This window comes from Zalophus californianus, chromosome 10 (genome assembly GCF_009762305.2).
Source record: "Zalophus californianus isolate mZalCal1 chromosome 10, mZalCal1.pri.v2, whole genome shotgun sequence".
Taxonomy (NCBI): Eukaryota; Metazoa; Chordata; class Mammalia; order Carnivora; family Otariidae; genus Zalophus; species Zalophus californianus.
The window spans coordinates 90,901,048-90,922,874 of record NC_045604.1 but is presented as its reverse complement, the minus strand read 5'-3'; the positions used below and the strand labels follow the sequence as shown (position 1 = coordinate 90,922,874).

At 49.1% G+C, this 21,827-nt stretch overlaps 1 protein-coding gene across 1 annotated transcript in view; it reads left to right on the top strand.

Moving 5' to 3' along the window:
- Positions 1–411: 411 nt before the first annotated feature.
- Positions 412–21,827, top strand: part of EEF2K (eukaryotic elongation factor 2 kinase) — a 60,379-nt gene continuing 38,963 nt past the window's right edge. The window contains exons 1-2 of the mRNA XM_027611747.2: positions 412–777; positions 15,067–15,388. Of these exons, the coding sequence (XP_027467548.1) occupies positions 15,143–15,388 (246 nt within the window). The 5' untranslated portion in view covers positions 412–777; positions 15,067–15,142. The remainder of the gene's footprint in view (positions 778–15,066; positions 15,389–21,827) is intronic.

Sequence of the window (21,827 nt, the reverse complement as noted above, 5' to 3'; positions counted from 1 at the left end):
GGTAAGGAACGTCTAGAGGGGAAAGTAAATAATTGCACAAATAATTTTTAATTGTTATAAGTGCCTAAGTTTTTACAAAGCACAAACTAGAAAAAAAAAAGCAATATAAGTTTACGCATGGAGATTTAATGAGATGGATTTCTAATGATTTCGGAAAGGACTTTTCGGATTACCCGCCCGGCGGGCGCCCCCTTCGCGGGTGGGTGCTAGGCCCTCCCGTCGCATTAGGTGGGGACGCGAGTGTACTCAGCAGGCGGCGAGGCGCAGACTCAGCGCGGAGGCCGAGCTGGAGCCCGGGGACCCCGCTGGCGGCTGCAGGAGCGCTGACGGGCCACCGGGGGGCGGCCACGTGAGCGCCGCGCCGCGCTGCGCCGTGCGCCCGCCGGACCAGAGCCCCGCCCCTGTCCGCAGGCTTGTGCCCCCGGTCCAGCCCGGATCCGACAGACGCCCAGCGCTGCAGCTGCCCCAGCTCCCTTGACTGTCGCCTGCACTCCCTCCCCTGGCACGCGTCCCCAGCGCCCCGGGATCGTTCCAGCGGCCCAGCGCGCCCCGGGATCGTGCCGGCTGCCCCCGCGCCCCGAGATCAATCCGACCGCCCTGCGCGGCCCCCGCTGCCTCCCCGGAGCGCCGGCCCGTGCGCCCCGCTCGCTGCTCCCCGGCACTCTCGGGGGGCCCGCCAGCCCTGCACCCTGGAGCACCGGGCCGCGAGCCTCTGCCAACTCCTCTGGATCTTCGCGGCCGTGGGCAGCGGCTGCAGTGCCTGTCCGCCCGAGGGAGGTGAGTGCGGGCGGCGAGTCGCCAGGCGGATGGGGACTGGGATCCGGCGCTGCAGGCCTTGGGCGCCCCGGTGTACCGGCGCCTCGAGCGCGTTGGGTTGGGGCTTGGAAGTGGGGTCGGAGGCGGCGCAGAAAGAGCGTGGGGGGAGGGCGCTGCTTCTCTGGTTTCAACTCTTTGGGGCTCAGTGTTTGCTTCTGTAAAAGGGGTGGGGGGAGTCATGCAGATTAACGGCAGTGTCTGTTGGGAAAACACTTGGCACACAGTCGGCCGGGAGAGGCGGTTTGGGGGCCTCCGCCCGTGGCTCCTCGGAACCCGCACAGGGTGCCGGCAGCGCTGCCTTCCTGTCTCCTGCAGGGCCCCTAGTCGCATCCCCTCCCCTGGCCCCTGAACAAGAGGCCTGAATTCCTGGAACCTCCAGGACAGTGTAGACGCGCCCTTGCTGCATTGTTGGCTGCGGGAGGGAGTTTGGGTGTTGGCAGGCTCCGTTGACATGTGCGCCAAGGGCTGGGCATTGATAGACGAGTGGCGGCGCGGAGGTGGAGGCCTCCCGGCTAAGTCCCGGCCTAGATCTGTCTGTGCGGGGAGCCAGCCCAGCTGCGTCCCTAGTAGGACAGATGGGCCGCATGGGAGGGGGCCGCTACATCTGCTGTGGGGACACTCTGGGAGCCTGACTTCTGGGTCCTCGGCCCTGGGCGCTGCCTGCCTTGGGGCCACAATTTCAGCCAGGAAGTTGAGTGACGTAGTCCAGCCCTCTGATTTTTACAGAGGAGGAAACCGAGGCCCAGGGTTGTCAAACAGCTGACTAATAACGCAAGGTGCACCAAGCGTGGACTTGTAGAGCAAGCAGGTGGGAGCCGGCCATGCCGGCCGTGAGGATGTGTGTGGAGGGGGAGGTGCCTGGGGAGGCTTCCTGGAGGAGGTGATGTTTGAGCTGATCTGGAAAGGATGCCAGTGGAGGGAGGTAGGGCTTAGAGATAGCGTATGCACACATTCATTCCTTTGTTCATGCATTAGCTTAACAAATATGATAAGCTTCTCGATGATGTGAATTCAGGTGTAACATAGTTGGGATTGCCATCCCCCCTCCTTTGAGTTCCCTTCTCAAAGAGGGGAGTGTGCAGGGGTCCCAACTTCTTCTGCAGGGGTTGGGGCAGGTAGGAAGTGGGGGCCTGACGATCACTTGAAGTGGTCTCAGATTACATAGGATTAATTGTGTACATTCTATGATTTACGGTTTGTCTTCTGTGCTTTTGGTGACAACACTACTTTTTGACTGATTAAGGATATAGCCCTGATTATTTATTTATTTATTTATTTATTTATTACTTTAAAAAATATTTTATTTATTTGACAGAGAGAGACACAGCGAGAGAGGGAACACAAGCAGGGGGAGTGGGAGAGGGAGAAGCAGGCTTCCCCCCGAGCAGGGAGCCCGATGTGGAGCTTGATCCCAGGACCTTGGGATCATGGCCTTAGCCGAAGGCAGACGCTTAACGACTGAGCCACCCAGGAGCCCCGCCCTGATGTTATTTTAAACAATTTTTAGGGGCGCTTGGGCAGCTCAGTCGGTTAAGCGTCTGCCTTTGGCTCAGGTCATGATCCTGGAATCCTGGGATCAAGTCCCGCATCCGGCTCCCTGCTCAGCGGGGAGCCTGCTTCTCCCTCTGACCCTCCCCGCTCTCATGTGCTCTCTCTCTCTCATTCTCTGTCTTTCAAATAAATAGATAAAATCTTTAAAAAAAATTAAAGTTTTTAATGTATCATGTGGAAGAGATGGCCGTTAGTCAGCAATACACTCGTTCTCCTCTTTCTGGGGTATCGCCTGGCTGAATTTCTCAGGCTCCCTTACGGTTTGGTGGCCTACATGACTGCATTTGGGCTGATGGAATGCCAGCAGAAATAGCGTGTGCCCCTCTCAACCTTGAACCCTAAAAACCTCTCACCCTCTCTCCCCATCTTCCCACATTTACCAGTGGATTTGGAGGGCTCGGGATGGCGGGGGGCCGGGGCAGAGCTGGGCCCCTGAGAGTGACTATGGAGCAGAGCCCCCCTTTCTGCGTCCCCGGGGGATCCTTGTCTGCTGAAGAGAATGGGGCTCCAGTAAGCTCTTTGGAAGGCCTGGGGCTGTGCATGGGGCTTGTTGGCTGTGGCCTTCCCCTCAAGGGTGATCTGGCTGGGCTGTTCCAACGGGGAGGGTGTCTTTAGGCCTTTTTTCTCACACTGGTCAGATTCCCCAAAGAGGTCTTGTCCGGTTTTGGCAGGATTGCCAGTTGCCGGGACACTGAGAACAGTGTGGAAGAAAGCTGAGGGTCAACAGCAGAAACTTGGATTTGTTCAAGCTCCTTCTCTAGGAGGTCACTCTTTCTGGTCTGGTTCTTAGAGCCAAAGCAGAAAAAACTGATGGTCAGAACTACATCCAAAGTAATGCCGGCCAGACTCATTAAAAAATAAAAGTTTTTGTGCTAGAGAGATCAGTTCCACTGACCAAGAAGCTGCAGACTGTTGCCTTAGTAAACTGAAAAAATGAGAATGTTCTAGAAAGTGATTATGGTGCCCATCATGGGATGAAAGCGACTTGGATTTTTTTTTTTTTTTACGGTTTTTATTTATTTGAGAGAGTGAGCGAGCGCATAGGGGCAGAGGGAGAGGGAGAAGCAGACTCCCTGTTGAGCAGGGAGCCTGATGCGGGCGGGGCTCAATCCCAGGACCCTGAGATCATGACCTGAGCCGAAGGCAGATGCTTAACCAAGACTGAGCCACCCAGGCGCCCCGCGGCTTGGATTTTTAAATGTTGGCTGGGTTAAACCCTTGTGGCTAAAGCTGATGGGCACAAGCAAGAAGGCTTCAAAGGAAGCAGCGAGTCACTAACACGCTGATAATAAAATAGGAGATGACAGTCTCTGGGTCCCCAAAGTCCCAGGGCTGGGGACACCCAGAGAAGCATTTTAAATGTCTAGAAAGTCAGAGGGTGGACAGTGTTCAGTTCTTCAGCTATGACATTTTCTACACCTAGCAAGGACTCCACAGGGAGTGCCTGGAAAGCAGGTGGCTCAGCTGCAGAGAATTTCTCTAGGCCACTGGTTCTTGAACTTTACTGCACATCAGAACCACCTGTGAGTTTGTTTAAACACAGATTGCTGGGCCCACCTCCAGAGTTTAATTCATTGGGCCTGGAGTGAGGCCCAAGAGTTTGCACATCTAACAAGCTCCCAGGTGAGGCCGCTGCTGTTAGTGATCCCATGACCCATTTAGCGAGTGGTGGCCGACTGGATTCAGCCTACATTGGCTTCACACCCAACTCCCCCACTTTCTAGCCATGTGATCTTGGGCAAGTCACTTAGCCTCTCTGTTCCTCAGTTTTCTTAGGATGAAGCTAGTAGTGCCTGCCTCGTGGCATTCGGCGGGGGGGCTTCCTGGAGGAGGGGGCATCTAACCTGAGACCTGAGGGATGACCAGAAGAGTTGGCCAGGGGATGGGTAGGGAGGGCAGGCCAGGCTGTGTGCCAGGCAGACCAGGGAATGGGCTTCGTGTCCTCCAGGGAGCTGAGGGGAGCTATGGTATAAGTGCTTTGTAAGTGATACTGAAACGCTGCGAATCTGTTCTGTGCTGTGTGTCTCGAGGCAGGAGTGCAGCTGAGGGAGAGTTGACCAGGGTGTGGAAAATGGGCTGCCTGGAACCATCAACAGTTACTTCTGCCTACATTCCATGGGCCCCAATGCGGTCACATGGCCCCACCTAGATGCACAGGATCCTGGGAAATGTAGTCAGGGCAGGGGAGCGTAAGTCTACGGTGGAGAGCTGTCTGTGCCACAGGAGCTTTTTCTGGCCCTTGGCCACCTCTCCTTCCTCTTCTCCACTTTCCTTGCTCTGCTCCACTTTGTTGGATGAGTGCATTTTACAGATGAGGAGACTGAGGTTCAGTAATTTGCCCAGTGTCACTCAGCTAGTAGTCGCAGACACAGGAGTAAAACCCAGGTTTGCTGGTCCCAAAAGCCTGTTGGGCCAGATCCTAGTCCTGAGTGCTTTTCGAGGGCCTCCTTGTGATCTAGGCTTTCCCTGAGATCCTCAGGGTCTCAGCTGTGTCTCAGGCTACCTCACCCCCAGATGCCTTGTAATTATAACTGGATAGTCCCTCCATTGCACGCCTGCAATGCCCATGATATCAGTAGAAATTGCCAACTTTTCTCTAGTTACTCATTCATGCAACATGCATCTACGGAGAACCTGGTGTGTGCCAGGCATTGTGCTCTTGGCTGGGAACTGGAGAGGAGTAAGACACGGCCCCTTTTGTTCCAGATGCTCACATGGTCTGGCCACCGAGAGGCTGTATAAACACAGAGTTCCCCTGAGAAGTGAGACATGGTCTGACCTGCCAGGAGTACAGAGTGTCCTGGGTACATGAGAAGGGTGCCCAGCAAATGACTAAAAATGAAAATTCAAGCTCTCTTGTGCATTTTGTGAATTGAAGCTGTGATTACAATATTTTGTGCTTTGCATTTTTCTGATTTTTTAAAACAATACAGTTGCCTCAGAAAAATGTATTTTTCTGATTTTTTTATTTTTTATTTACTTATTTTTATTTATTTATTTTTTAAAGATTTTATTCATTTGCGAGAGAGAGAGAGAACAAGCAGGGGGAGAGGCAGAGGGAGAGGGAGAAGCAGACTCCCTGCTAAGCAAGGAGCCCTATGCGGGACTCGATCCCAGGACCCTGGGATCATGACCTGAGCCGAAGGCAGACGCTTAACCATCTGAGCCACCCAGGCGCCCTATTTTTCTGATTTTTTAAAACAATAAAATTGCCTTTGCTCTATGACCGTTTTGTATGCACAAAACACAGTGGAGTGCAGTTTTTATGAGCTTCAGCAGAGCAAATGTTGACTTATCTCCTTGGGTTTGGCTGGGGGTGCTGTTCTCATTGGTGAGTAAGCTAATTGCTTCAATTCAAAAGAAATACCAGAAATGGTATGCTTGGAGGTTTGCTTTTAGGGAGGAGAGGAGGGAGAGTGGGCCAGGGAAGGCTCCTTGCCCTTCCTCCAGAATCATTCGAAAGCGGGGACTCTGGGCACTATTAACATGCTGAGCTGAATAGTGAATTCCGTGTTGTGGGGCCTGTCCTGTGCACCATAGGATGTTTAGCAGCATCCTTGGTGTCTACTCACTAGACGCCAGGTGTACTCGGAGAGTTGTGACAACCAAAAATGTCTCCAGACATTTGCCAGTGTCCCCTGAAGGGCAACATCGTTCTAGACTGTTGCTAGACTACATTTGTTTCCTATTGCTACTATAACAAATCACCACAAACTTGGTGACTGGAAACAACACGAATTTCTTATCTTATGGTTCTGGAGATCAGAAGTTCAAAAGTCAAGGTGTCAGCAGGGCTGGGTTTCTTCTGGAGACTCTAGGGGAAATCCGTCTCCTTGCCTTTTCCAGCTTCCAGCGTCCCATCAGTTGGTACTTTTGAGCGCCAGTTCTCTGTCAGGCACCACATGTCTGATCTCACTGACTCGTCAGATGTCTCCTGGGGTGGGTGTTAGCTGTCCTCTTTATCACAGGTGGGGATCCTACCCAGGGGAGACTTTCTGGAGGGAGTAGAAGTTTGAGCTGGATTTTGAAGGGAACCAAGGGATTTGGCAACAGTTAGGAGAGGCAGTTCAGAAAGAGGGTCCCCTCGGGGGTGCAGGGGCTGGGAGGTGAGAGTTTGGTGGTGAGTGGTGACTGGTTCTTGAGAGGGCGGGGCAGGTGGAGGTAAGATGCAGGGAGCTGACAGGTGGGCATAGACATCTATAAATCAGTCCTTTTATTCTGACATTCTGACCTAAACTATTTTTTCTCAATAGTTTAAGTAAATGTTTCTTTAAAAAAAAAAAAGATTTATTTGAGGGGCACCTGGGTGGCTCAGTTGGTTAAGTGTCTGCGTTGGGCTCAGGTCATGATCCCAGGGTCCTGGGATCGAGCCTGCATTGGGCTCCCTGCTCAGCGGGGAGTTTGCGTCTCCCTGTCCCCCTGCCGCTCCCCCTGCTTGTGCTCTCTCTCTCAAATAAATAAATACAATCTTAAAAAAAATTTCAGAGAGAATGCGTGTACAAGTGGGGGGAGGGGCAGTGGGAGGGAATGCCCAAGCAGACTCCCCGCTGAGTGGGGAGCCCAGCCCCGGAGCTAAACCCACAACCCGGAGATCATGACCTGAGCCAAAACCAAGAGTCTGATGCCCAACCGACTGAGCCACCCCACACCCCTAAATAAATGTTTCTTCTTGAACACCTTACCACATGCCAGGGATACAGACATTAATAAGGCACTGACATGAGCTTGACTTCGTAACCTCTGATGCTGCACATTTGTTACTATCCCCACCCCCAGTAAATAAATAAAACCTGGCCTGGAAAGTTATCGATTAGCACTGTGGAGCCCTGCTCAGTGCCAGCCCCTGTGGGGGACGCAGACTCCGGGAGGGCGCGGCTTACCCTTAGAGCAGGGCCTTGGCTCCTAATGGGGAAGCTGGTGATTCACAGTGGGCCCTCTGGCTGCAGAGTGCAGGCCCTTAGCCACTATATTGGGCTTTGATTTTTGTTAATATTTTTTTCACAAGCTTTATTGAGGTATAATTGACAAATAAAAATTGTACATATTTAAGGTATACAATGTAGATGATTTGATATAAATATGCATTGGGATGTGATTACCACAATCAACCTAATTAACATATCTATCACCTCACCTGGTTACCATTTCTTAATGTGTGTGAGAGCAATTAAGATCTATTCTCAGGGGGCACCTGGGTGGCTCCGTCATTAAGCGGCTGCCTTCGGCTCAGATCATGATCTCAGGGTCCTGGGATTGAGCCTCGCATCGGGCTCCCTGCTCCGCGGGAGGCCTGCTTCTCCCTCTCCCACTCCCCCTGCTTGTGTTCCCTCTCTCGCTGTGTCTCTCTCTGTCAAATAAATCAATGAAATCTTAAAAAAAAAAAATCTATTCTCAGGGGGCGCCTGGGTGGTTCATTTGGTTAAGCTTCTGACTCCTGATTTTGGCTCAGGTCATGATCTCAGGAGTGTGAGATGGAGCCCCACATGGGGCATCGGGCATGGAGCCTGCTTAAGATTCTCTTCCTCTCCTCTCTCTCCCTCAAATAAATAAATAAAATCTTTTAAAGAAAAAAAAAAGATCTATTCTTGGGGCGCCCGGCTGACTCAGTTGGAACAGCATGGGACTCTTGATCTTGGGGTCTTGAGTTTGAGCCCCACGTTGGATGTAGAGATACTTAAACTTAAAAAGATCTCTTTTCTTAGTGATTTTCAGGTATACAATAGAGTATTATCAACTATAGCCACCAGGCTGTACATTACACCCCCAGGACTTACTCATCTAGCACAGCTGAAACTTTGTGCACTTTGACCAACATCTTTTCCTCCACCTCCCAGCCCCTGACAACCATCATTCTGCTCTCTGTTTTTAGGACTTTGGGTTTTTTTTTTTCAATTCCACATATAAGCAAGATCATGAAATGTTTGTCTATGTCTGGCATATTTCACTGAACATAATGTTCTCCGGGTTCATTCATGTTTTTGCAGATGACAGGATTGCCTGTTTTTTGCAAATGACAGATGGAATAACATTCTGTTGTGTATAGCACCAGATTTCCATTATCCATTCATTCATCTCTTAGGTTGCTTCCATACCTTGACTATTATAAATAATGCTTCGGTGAACAGGGAAGTGCAGATATCTCTTCAAGATAGGCTTTTCTTTCTGGTTTGAAGGAAACTGAGGACTCAAGCTAGGGCCTAAGATACCCTTGGAACCAGCCAGGTGCAGCCCAGGGCAGCCTGCCCCTGCTCCCTCCTCCCCCCCGCCAAGGTCCCCCCCCCCCCCCCCCCGCGGGCTGTCCCTTCTCTGCCCGGCAGCTCCTGTCATTGCCAGATGAGAGAGTCCGTGCTGAGTGCTTTAACGTGACACCTGGGACACAGGAAGCTGTCCACATGTTATTTGTCTTATTTCAGTAAAAATTACTCATCTTTGAGGTCAGTAGGAGCAAAAGTATCTTCTGCTTTCTTATCAGTCATTTGCTGTACAAAAGCCACATCTTTCCTTCTCTCTCACGCTGAGTTGAACTCACACTAAACTGTGAGAAACCCATAGCTCCTTCTGCTTGGTACAATAAGACAGCATTCTTGGCATGGGATCTAAAGGAACTAGGAGAAGACCTGCCAGTCTGGGGGTGGTGGAGTACAGAAGGGAATGGGAAGTTCAAGGGAAGCTCAAGTCTCACTTATCACACCATGAAATCAATAGATAAGGACCCAAATAGATAAAATAAGAAATAATAGAGAAACCATATTATTTAGGGATGTGGCAATATCTATCTGAAGTAACATCTAGACAACTCCAACCGCAGAACCTGAGAGTGGGGGAGAGGCATATCCCCAAGCAGAAGCAGGTGTGTGATGCAAGGTGGCCCTAAGTCACCCTGTTCACCGTGGTGCAGTTGAGGACTAGGTGGGTCCTGCCGTGCTGGGCATAGTAATGTGTGCACCAGCCAGCTCAGCGTGGACCATTTTGACTCTGAGGTGCTGGATCCTGGGAGTGGCAGGCAGGAGAATGCAGTTCATTTCTCCAGCTAGAGAAATGGGGGGTGAGGGGAGCCCCAGGGAGGACCTGCGGTCAGTGTGGCTTGGCCCACAGGCCTTGACCTGGACATTGCAAACATTGTTTTCTGTCCCAGCCACTGCCAGAGGAACCTTTAATAGTGAGACCCAGTGAGAGCAGTGGTTCCCTGGCCAGAGCCTAAAATAGCCTGTCCCCTGAGGACCACTGAAGAAGCTTGGCTTGGCTGCTAATCAGGTATCCAGGTTACCAGCATGGCTGGGGCCCAAGGCTCAGCCCGCGGTTATTTATGATGATAACGCTAGTTCTGTGAGTCAGTGCTGGCTCTGTGTTAGCGCGGTTAAGTTAACGGGGCCGGTAAAACCCTTCATCCTGGATGACAGCAAGGGAGCTGGGGCTTGGGAGGTAATGTCACCAGCGAGGAAGTGGCAGACCTGGGGCTTGAACCCGGGTCTGACTCAGAACTCTACTCTGCTGCCTCTCCATACAAATATTTTTCCCAAGGTGTGTCAGGGACTGGGAGGGGAAGATCTGGATGTCCGAGTGAGGGCAGAAGAAACCTTCTAGAGAATCCTGATGTCTTGGGAGCTGGGGTCCTGCTCCCGGTCTCAGGTTCCTCACTAACAGGAGCAGGCCCCTGTGGGCAGAGGGATGCCCAGGTCGGATGGAGATTCCTGGGAGGCCGGGGCCCTGGCTGGTGTTGGAACAGGCATCGCGGGCCTGAGTTATGGGCCAGTGAGGGCTACTTGCCTTCCTAGGGGAATCCAGCATCCTCCAGGGCCCAGTCTTCCTGGGCAAATGTGGGAGGCTCTGCCCAGTGTGGGCTCTGTATTGAGGCCATAGTTTTCCCAGGTATTGACTTGTCATTAAGAGATGTGATGTGAACTTTTTGCGGGAGAGATGGGGTTATTGGACCAGATTGAATTAGCAAGTAGTAGGGGAAAGAAGAAAATTTCAGTTGATTATATAAGTTTAGATAGCAGAGTCTGAAGGTTGTGAGTCCCCATGATGTAAGATTATGCTGCCCCAGGCTCCCTCTGTCTCATGGCTCTGCCATCCACAGCATGTGGTTTCCTCTTCCTGGTTAAAAATAGCTGCTTGAGTTCCAGCCATCACACCTCCGTTCCAGCCAGCAGGAAGGAGGAAGAATCCAGAAGGGCACATTCCCTCCCTTTAAAAACTCTTCCTTAAAGTTGAAAACAGCCTTTCTGTTTATATCCCCTTAGCCAGAACTTGGTCACATGGTCATGCCTAACTGCAAAGGAATCTGGGAAATGTAGGCCTCATTTGGAGTGGCCATGTGCTTAGCCAAAAACCAGTGGTTGTTATTAAGAAGGAGAGAACAGCTGTTGGGGGACAGTTAGCGGCGCTGCCACAGCTGCCTTAAGAGCAAATTTATGACAACGGAAAAACCATCAAACGGCTCCTGCTCTCCTCAGTTCTGGAATCTACATCACGTGCCTGCTGAGTATAAGGCACTGTGCCAGGCAGGGTCACAGCTGCTTGTCTGAAGCTCCCTTTGTTTCCCAGGGTCACGGGGAAGGTCAAGGCTGTGTGGTGGGACAAGGCCAGGGGCTGGGGTTCTGATCATAATTCCCCTGTGAACTGACTGTGGAACCTGAGGCCACTTCTTCACTCTGCTTCCCTCGCACGTGGGGGAGTTGGCGACATGAATCAGCTTAGTCAAGGTCACGAGCAACAGAGCTTGGACTTGTACCTGAGGGCACACTCCTCACCACTGGGCTACACTGCTTAGAGGTCTGCAGACCGGAGCTGTGGTTCTGGCCCCCTGCCCAGCACCATCCCAGCCCCCCCAGAGGCCAGTGACCTGGCTGGGTCAGCAGAGGGTCCAGCCAAGGGCTGACCAGGGCAGAGTAAAAGCACCGGGGCTGGGAGTGGCCGGGAAGGGGGGAGAAGTGGACCCAGGGCCCAGGGCAGTGTTTGGTCACAGCTGGGTCAGGTGGCTGAGGCACTGGCTCTAGCCCCTGACTGTGTCTTGCCCACAGGGTAAGAAACCAACTTTGCAGCTGACTCCCAGAGCGGGGATTTTCAAGAAGTCACTGCGGGTGGTGCATTAAGGAAAAAGAACGAAAAGAAAGGTTAAAGCAAAACAAAAATAAGCCAGATAGAAAATAGCAGAGTGCATTGTACAGAGAAAGGCTAAGTAGGGTTTCCTGAAATTTTAATTTACATTTTGGGTGGATCGAGTTAGGATAGAAATGTATTTCTCCACTATGATAACTGTTAAGAAAGAGCCAGAGCCCTTTTGGCTTTCGGCTCGGGGAGGAGGCAAAGGTGCAACTTTCTTCGGTCGTCCCGAATCCGGGTTCATCCGACACCAGCCACCTCCGCCATGCTGCCTAAGTTCGACCCCAACGAGATCAAAGTCGTGTACCTGAGGTGCACCAGTGGCGAAGCTGGTGCCATGTCTGCCCTGGCCCCGAAGATAGGCCCGCTGGGTCTGTCTCCAAAAAAGGTTGGTGATGACATCGCCAAGGCAACCAGTGATTGGAAGGGTCTAAGGATTACGGTGAAACTGACCATTCAGAACAGACAGGCCCAGATTGAAGTGGTACCTTCTGCCTCTGCCCTGATTATCAAAGCCCTCAAGGAACCACCAAGAGACAGAAAGAAGCAGAAAAACATTAAGCACAGTGGAAATATCACTTTTGATGAGATTGTCAATATTGCCCGACAGATGCGACACCAATCTTTAGCGAGAGAACTCTCTGGAACCATTAAAGAGATCCTGGGGACTGGCCAGGCTGTGGGCTGCAATGTAGATGGCCGCCACCCTCATGACATCATAGATGACATCAACAGTGGTGCGCTGGAATGCCTGGCTAGTTAACTACAAAGGAAAATGTTTCAATAAAGGATCATTTGACAACCAAAAAAAAAGAAAGAGCCAGAGCCTCTGATCTAGAAGGCTGGCTGCCGATGGAAAGGGCTGTAAGTTCGAGCCCCATGTTGAGTATAGAGATTACTTAAAAATAAAATCTTTGTTGGGGCACTTGGGTGGCTCAGTCGTTAAGCGTCTGCCTTCGGCTCAGGTCATGATCCCAGGGTCCTGGGATCGAGCCCCGCATCGGGCTCCCCGCTTGGCGGGAAGCCTACTTCTCCCTCTCCCACTCCCCCTGCTTGTGTTCCTGCTCTCACTCTCTCTCTCTCTCTCTCTCTCTCTCTCTGTCAAATAAATAAATAAAATCTAAAAAAATAAAAAATAAATAAAATCTTTGTTTTTAAGATTTTATTTATTTATTTGACAGAGAGAGAGAGAGAGAGACAGCACACAAGCAGGGGGAGTGGGAGAGGGAGAAGCAGGCTCTCCACTGAGCGGGGAGCCCGATGTGGGGCTCGATCCCAGGTCCCTGGGATCATGACCTGAGCCGAAGGCAGATACATAATGGACTGAGCCACCCAGGCGCCCCTTAAAAATAAATTCTTAAAAAAATTTTCAGTTTTTTTTTTACTACCTTTTTTTAAACCTAAGCTTTATTGAAATATAATTCACAAACCTTACAGTCCATCCACTTAAAGTGTACAATTCGGGGCACCTGGTCTCTCTGCTCATCAGGGAGTCTGCTTTTTCCTCTCCCTCTATGATCTCTCTCCCTCTTGCTCTCACTCAAATAAGTAAATAAAATCTTAAAAAAAGTGTACATTCCAATGGTTTTTAGTATATTGGCAGTCATGCCCCGAATGTATACCCAGGAGTGGAATTGCTGGATCATATGGCAATTCTGTGGTTAACTTTTTGAGGAACCGCCAGACTATTTTCCAATGTGGTTGCACCATTTTACATTCCTAGCAAGAGTGTATGAGGATTTCCATTTCTCTGTACCCTTGTCAACATTTGTTATTTTCTGTTTTTTTTTTTTAATTATTATATCCATCCTAGTGGATGTGGCTTTGACTTGCATTTCCATAATGACTAATGATGTTGAGTATCTTTTCATGTGCTCACTGGTCATGAGTCTATCTTCTTTAGAGACATGTCTGTTCAAGTCCACTCAAGCCCTTTGCCCCTTTTTTATTTGAGTTACTTGTCATTTTATTGTTAAGTTATCTACATTCTTTATAGAGTCCCTTATCAGCTATATGATTTGCAAAACTCTGTGTTGATCTGTGTCTCTTCCAATGCTGATACCAACTGCCTTGTTTACTGTAGCTTCATAGCAAGTTTTGAATTCAGGAAGTGTGATTCCTTCAACTTCGTTCCTCTTTTTTCAAGACTGTTTTGGCTATTTTGGGTCCCTTGGATTTCCATATGAACTTTGGCATGCACTTGTTAATTTCTTCAAAGAAGCCACTAGGAATTTGATAGATTGGTTTGAGTCTATAGAGCAATTTGGGGAGTATTGCCATCTTAGCAATTTTAAATCCTCTGATCTATGAACACAGACTATCTTCCCATTTTTTTAGATCTTTAATTTCTTTCAGTGTGTTTTATTTTTCAGTGTATGAGTCATGTGCTTCTTTTATTAAATTTATTCCCAAGTATTCTTTTTGATGTTCTTTATAGATGGACTTGTTTTCTTAATTTCATCTTTGGATCTTTCATTGCTAAGTGCACAAAAGTACTATTGATTTTTGTATTTTACAATCTTGCTGAACTTTTTCTTGACTCTTTTTGCATGTCTTTGTATATCTAGAGCTTCCCCTTTCTTTGTAATAGTCACAACAGTGCATGGTATAGAAAGCTATAATTAATTTAACAAACCTCCACTGATTTTGGGCTGTTAGCATTTTTTTTTTCTTTCTTTCTTTCTTTCTTTTTTTTTTTTTTTTGCTGTTATTGATTGTGCTAAAAAGAACATTCTTTGGGCCACTCAACCATTCTGGGCATGTGTATCAAGTGCCCACTCTATGCCATGCACTCTCTGAGGCACTGGGGATACAGACAGTAAAAGAGTAAATGAGGTTTCAGCTTGGGAAAATCTCTGTGTAGAGAATAAAGCAGAGAGATGTGCTAGGGAGTAACGGATGTGCATTTGAGAGGAATTCTTTGAATTGAGAAGCCTGAGAAGATTTCTCCAGATTTCTCTTGAGTCAGGATCCAACTGATGAAAGAGAACCCACTGTTGGAAGATTGGGAAGATTGTTCCAGGCACAGGGAATAGCAAGTACAAAGGCCCTGGGGTAGAAATGGGCTCCCTGTGTTCACCAAACAGAAAGCAAGCCAGTGGGCCTGGAGAGCTGCCAAGGCCAGAGGAGAAGTGGGCAGGGACCAGACTGAAGCCGGCCTTGTAGGCTGAAAAGCCGTTTGCATTTTGTTATGAATGTGGAGAGAAGCTGCTGCGGGGGTGGGGGGTGGGGGTGGGGGGTGGGGGTGGGGGGGTGGGAGGGGGGGCGTGGGGGGCGTCGGGGAGGTGTTAAGCAGGGGAATGATCTGATCTACTTTATGTTCTAAAAGAGATCACTGCAGTTGCTTAAGAAGCATTTATTTCCCCTGCCTTATTTCAAACACTATGTTCATCAAAGTGTAATTACTGGGTCGACAGGTTTGTGCATTTAAAATGTTCTAGATGCTGCCTGCTAAGTGTACCTCTCCCAAAAGATAGCTGTACTTTTTACTCCAAGGGCTTCACCTCTTTTTGTCGCCAGGGGCATTCAGGGTGAGGTGCACCTCAAGCTCTCACCCGCTTGGCCCTGGCACCCACCGTCTTGCTTCCCTTGTAGGACCTGCACCACTGTGTTTGCCCTGCAGCTCTGGTTCTGCTGCCCACCCCTTGGGTAACACGGGCACCCCGGGAACATGGCAGACGAAGACCTTATTTTCCGCCTGGAAGGTGTTGATGGTGGCCAGACCCCCCGGGCTGGTCACGACGGTGAGTCTGAGGCCGACAGTGACGATGAGGAAGGTTACTTCATCTGCCCCATCACCGATGACCCCAGGTCACACCAGAATGTCAATTCCAAGGTTAATAACTACTACAGCAACCTAACAAAGAGTGAGCAGTATGGCTCCAGCGGGTCCCCCGCAAGCTCCTTCCATTTTAAGGTGAGTGGACCACCCAGCTCCCCCCTCCCCCCCGCCCACCTGCCACAATGGATGGGGGAGTTGGGGTCTTCCCTGTGTTTCCAAATCCTGGGCAGCACTCTAAATTCTGGATTGGAGGATATACCTGTCAAGCTGGGAGGATTTTATGCCTTAAAACAAGTTTCATTACTTTAGAGCAGGTGTTTTTAAAATAGCTGCTGAGGACCCACTACTGGGTTGTGAAAACCTTAACCAACTTTTTAAAAAATGCAGGAGAACAGAATAGACTAGAGAATATGGGAGACCACTGCAAATTGTAAAGATCTTATTTTTTTTTAAGATTTTATTTATTTATTTGAGAGAGAATGAGAGAGAGAGAACATGACAGGGGGGAGGGTCAGAAGAAGAAGCAGACTCCCCGCTCAGCGGGGAGCCCGATGTGGGACCCCAGGATCATGACCTGAGCCGAAGGCAGTCGCCCAACCAACTGAGCCACCCAGGCGCCTGTAAAGATCTTATTTTTTGGAACATGTGCTCACACACGTTCACTCACATAAATGTGGTGACCCAGTTGGTAGTTGAGGGCCAAGCTCTAATCATGTAAATACTTGCATTTCACCCCTGATGTATATGTCTGTGGGTCCAGGGACATGATGTAAAATGTGGTTCTTCATGTTGGTTATGATCGAAAAAGCCCCTGCCTTAATACAACACTGTATGTAAACTGGAATTAAAATTAAAATCTTAATTAAAAAAATTTTTAAAAAACTGCTTGGAGTTGGGCATCCTTCTGAATTGAGGAAAAGGGTAATTATTTTGTTAGGGATTTGTATTCATACTACGGTAAAGCTGGTATAAAGGAGGGGGGAAAGGTGAACATTATTGGGCTTTTGAATCATAACTGGTGATGAAAAAAATTTCATTTAGTTAGTTAGTAGTAATCTCTTTGCCCAACATGGGGCTGAAACTCATAACCCCAAGATCAAGAGTCACGTGTTCTTCCAACTGAGCCAGAGAGGCGCCTTGAAAAAAATTTTAAACGCAGTAATGTTATCCTTATTTAATTTGATGCCCACCAACAGAAGGTATCTGTTAGTACTGTAAGCAAAATGCATGTTACCACTTTGGGATTGGGAATTGGAGCCATTCTTCTCTAACTTCAGAATTAATCTGTTTTTAGAAAATTAATAATTCTGGTTCTTGGACAGTTGGGTATTTTCTTCCTGTCAGAGCCAGAGTTCTAGATTAAATCTCTGTGGGGCAGGCAGCTCCAGAAACAGCCCTATGGGTCTGCTGTGAGGTTGGGGGGCCCCTGCAGGATCAGGTGGCAGCTTGTGTCTTGCTTTCCTGTCCTCAGTCAGCCTCTGAGACTCACGCCCAGCCCCAGGGAGGGCAGCGTGGCGAGGGCTGGGGAGCAGCCTGGCACTCCTGTGTTCACTGTGGGTCAGGGTGGCTTGAGGAGACACAGATCCCCGAGGCATCCTGTACCTGGTGTGAGGGAATCTGGGTGCCCGTGGGTGCTGGAGGGCCCAGGGCTCGTGAAACAGAAGCTAGCTCACCCCAGCTCCAGGGAAGAAGGGTATTTATTTCTTGGGACCCAGGGGGAGAAAGAACGTCTGGTGTCTCAGGGGACAGGTCTAGGAACCGGAAGGCAGCAGGACTGTCTCTGTCTGTCTCTCTTTACCTGTCCTTTATTCTCTTCTCCCTCAGTCTACACAGTGGGAAAATGGACCCCCGCTGGCCCCAGCACCCCGTCATTACTGCCCTCTCCATCCCAGTTGCAAGCAAGGGGGCGAATATCTGGTTGGCCCAGCCTGGGTCAGGCGTCCTCTCTCTGACCCAGTCCTTTGTGACCCAGGGTGTGAGATTGGGAGGGTCGGTGTCACAGAAGAAGGACTACTTCCAGGGAAGGAGGACCCTGGTGGCCTCCCAGTGGGGGCAGACCCCGCAGCTGCCTCTCCAGAGGAACTGTGACCCCAGTTGGGGCTTTTTGGAAGACACTGGAGGGCCCAGGAGCTGAAGGGTCTCAGACCCAGATGGCCAGTCCCTGACCACAAAATGTGACCACAGTGAATGAAGCCTTTAAAGGAAGCGCTGACTGAGTGTTCCAGTGAATGGAGGTTTGTCTGCAGGTGTGGCTTTGGGATGTGAGCCTCATGAGGGCAGGACACAGTGGCCTCTATCACTCATCCCTAGGAGCCATGCTCTGCACACAGTAGGTGCTTCATCCAGAATCAGGGAGTGCTGAACTCACTGTGGGTGCTCTCTTGCCAAAGGACAGTATTTATGTAAAACATAAATCCTAGTGGGCCATTTGACAGTAGTTATTAAAGTAAAAAATATATAGCTCAGATGGCAATTTGATCTCCAGAGAATCCTTCTCAGCCAAAGTGTTCCCGCTGGGGGTACTATTGGCATCCGGGACGGGACAATTCTTTATTCGGTGGGCCTGTCCCTTGTATTGTAGGATATTCAGCATCTCCGACCCCTGCCCGCTAAGTGCCATATTTCTCCCATTCCTTACGGCAAGCCAGAATGTTCCCTGCCATGTATTTACTAAGCCAACCTCAGTTTAGATCCAGTACCGAAGTATTTGTACAAGCGTTCAAATTTACATATTTAAAGATGTACTCTGCAGTATTGTTCGTAATAAAGAAAAAATGAAAAGAGCTCAAATGTCCATCAAGAGGGGCTTATTTATTTATTTTTGAAAGATATATATATATATATATATATTTATTATTATTAACTTACAATGTATTATTTGTTTCAGGGGTACAGGTCTGTGATTCAACAGTCTTGCACAATTCACAGCGCTCACCGTAGCACATACCCTCCCCAGTGTCCATCACCCAGCCACCCCATCCCTCCCAGCCCCCACCACTCCAGCAACCCTCAGTTTGTTTCCTGAGATTAAGAGTCTCTTATGGTTTGTCCCCTCTCTGGTTTTGTCTTGTTTCATTTTTTCCTCTCTTTAAGAGGGGCTTATTTAAATTTTAAACCATGGTCCTAAGAGAATACCGTATTCACATTAAAACAAAGATGATGTTTCTATGTGATTTGACTTGAAAACAGTGCCAAGATGTGTGTGTCTGTGTGTGTGTGTGTCTGTGTCTGTGTGTGTGTACACTTTTGGAGGGAAGATCCCATGAAAAGCCATAAGGACAGGGGCGCCTGGGTGGCTCAGTCATTAGGCGTCTGCCTTCGGCTCAGGTCATGATCCCGGGGTCCTGGGATCAAGCCCCGCATGAGGCTCCCTGCTCAGCGGGAAGCCTGCTTCTCCCTCTCCCACTCTCCTTGCTTGTGTTCCCTCTCTCGCAGTCTCTCTCTCTCTGTCAAAGAAATGAATTAAAAAAAAAAGAAAAGCCATAAGGACAGTATGGACATAATTAGAATAAGAGATGGTAGCTATTTTTATTTTTATATACTGTTAAGAAAGCAAGTTGAAATATAATACAGTCCCACATTTATCAAAAAAATATACACACGTCTTAGTATTTACATAGCAAAAACTTGTATGGAGGAATTTGTACACAATAGTTAATAGTGATTCTCTCTGTGGGAGAGGGAGCCGTTAGGGGGACTTTATCTACATTTTATCTATTTTTAAACATCCAGGACTTTTAAACTACACCTATGTATTACTTGTGTGCAGAAAAAGACTTTAGGAAGAAAAATAAAGCAAAACAGCCAGGTATACTTCCCCCTCCCAAACCAACAAATCAATAAATCGCCCCTCCTTAAAATTTCTACAAGGCATAGTTCAAAATCGTCACCGAAGATGGGCGCACTCCTGGTCCCCAGGGACCCTACTGGGCTCTGTTCACCCCATACCTCTTCCTGTTCCTGGAGTAGGTTTCCCTTTTCGCGCCTATGCCTGAAACCTCTTTAAACTTGGTGTCTCCGTCTGATCTGTTCAAGTGATTATTCTGGCCCCCTCAGGATGTGGTTTTAAGACGCCCTGCCCTCGCTATCTCTTGTGCATCCCCTGGGGCTCAGAGCAGACCTCTGCATGCCCTGTCATCCTCTGAGTTAGCCACTGCCTGCAAGGCTGGGGACTGATTGCACTTCCCATTCCCCGAACTTGGTCGAATGACCAGTTATGGACCAGATGTGCCTCTTGGTTGCCCACCATCCTAGGTAACCGAAAGCAGGCTCTGTGGGGTTCATGTTGCCCAAGGCAGCTTCAGAGGGGGATAGCAGCTCAGTTTTCCAAACCTCACTCCTCCTGGCGCTCCGCAAAGTGAAAGTGTTTTTTGTTTACTGTCGACATGGCAACCTGGGTTGTTCAAGCAAAATGGCTTCTAAAGAGGCACCACCCTGGCAGGTACAGGGCGTGTAGTGTGAACAGTCCAGTTCTGTCACTGTCAAGGCCAGGGCCTTCCGCCTAGTTCCCCGGGGGATGGTGGTGGAGTCATTCAGGGGGCCTCCTTGATAGAACATCAGGCAGCCAAGCAAGGATGTTTATAGAATTTGCCATAATGTGGGAAAGTGCTTCGGCTCTGGAGCTATATTCAAATAGCAGAATACAGAGTACAGTGACAGCTTTGTAAAACACACGTGCATGCGCGCGTGCAAACACACACACACAACAAGAACCTGGAAGGAAGTATATCAGCGCACCAACAGGGATTGTCTTTGGACAGGATCTAGAGTGATCGCGTTCCCTTTTTATGCTCTGTCATTTCTCCATTGTCTAGAATGAGCATATATATGCTTTTAATTTTTTAATAAAGTGGGAAATTTGGGATGCCTGGGTGGCTCAGTTGGTTAAGTGTCTGCCTTCAGCTCAGGTCATGATCTTGGGATCCTGGGGTTGAGCCCTGCGTCAGGCTCTCTGCTCAGCGGGGAGCCTGCTTCTCCCTTTCCCTCTGCCTGCCGCTCCCCCGCCTGTGCTCTCTTTCTCTCTCTCAAATAAATAAATAAAATCTTAAAAGAAAAAATAAAGTGGGAAATTTTATTTTTAAAAATTGTTTTCCTGGTCTGGGAGTATCTTGGGGATCGTTCCATATCATCACATATAGATCACCTCTTTTACCTTTATTTATTTATTTCACCTCTTTTCTTTTTCTTTTTTTTCAAATTTATTTAGGGGAGGGGCAGAGGGAGAGAATCCCAAGCTGACTCTGCACTGAGCATGGAGCCTGACGTGGGGTTTGTTCTCTTGACCCTGAGATCATGAGTCAGGTGCTTAACCAACTAAGCCACCCAGGCGCCCCTCACCTCTTTTATTTTGAGAGTGAATTGTATTCCGTCACATGATGTACATGGATTTCTTGAGCCAGCCTCCCTCTTTGGGGGACACTTCCATTGTTCCTCCATTTTTTTTCCTTTACTAACAGTGCTGTAATAAATCTCATATGTATATCTAAGCAAACTTTAAAATACACATATATTTCCTAATACGTAAATAAATATGTATACAAGGTAAAAAGAATTCAAACTGTATCCAAGGTAGAGTGATAAGTAAGCCTCGCACTGCTGATCCCTGTTTCCCTGGGGCATGTCCTTCCAGAAACGTTCTCTGCATGTATAAGCATGTACATGTCTAGGACCCTCCCCTTTTGTATGGAAGTGTTAGTTGACTGCAAACCTGTTTTGTACTCTTGTAACTGTCTTCCCTTATTGGCACAGACGAGCCGACATCAGCTAGCACTAAGAGCTGCTGTGGGAAGAGCAAGCACCACTCTGCCCATTTCACTCATTTGATCTGTACAGAAGGCCTGTGAGGAAGGGCGTAGATAGTAAACCTGAGGCTCTGACATCTGAATCACTCGATGCTCTTCGTGACTACAGCATGTGGCAGCTTATTTTGTTGTTGTTTCTTGACGGCTGAGTATCATGTCTGGAAGCCCCATAATGTATTGAGCCAGTCCCTCATGGATGGGTATGAAGGTCGTTTCCAGCCTTTTGCTACCACGAACAGCTCTTCCAAAAACATCTCTGTCCGTATGTCCTTGTGCCCGTGCATGGGCACACCTGCCAGGTTAAATCCCCAGGGGTAGAATGACTGGAGCAATACGTTTAGAACTTGGCTGGGCATTGCCAACTGCCTTTCAAAGAGATTGCAAAAAGCGTCTGCCCTTGTGCTGCATGGGCACGCCTGCTCCCCACGCCCTTGTCGGAAGACTTTGGTGATTACACTTGTATTTTCAGCCCACCAAGGGTAGCTCTAACAGCTGGGTCAAAGGACAGCGATTACCCCAGAATGAGATGGAAATGCCAGCATCTGGTGATGACTCACTGGGAAGAGACATCCCTGCCCACCCCGAGCCCCAGGAAACCCCACCCTGGCAGGATTGGGCTTCTGTCCCTGCCCAGTGACCACAGGAAGCTCTCTGCACACCCAGAGGTGATGAACATTTTGGGGCTCTGTCCACCACTTTGGGAATGCAGAATCAGGCAGGGAAGCTTAGGCATCTAGCAATCCAGAAAGCTTTGGACCTCCAGCAAGATGAGG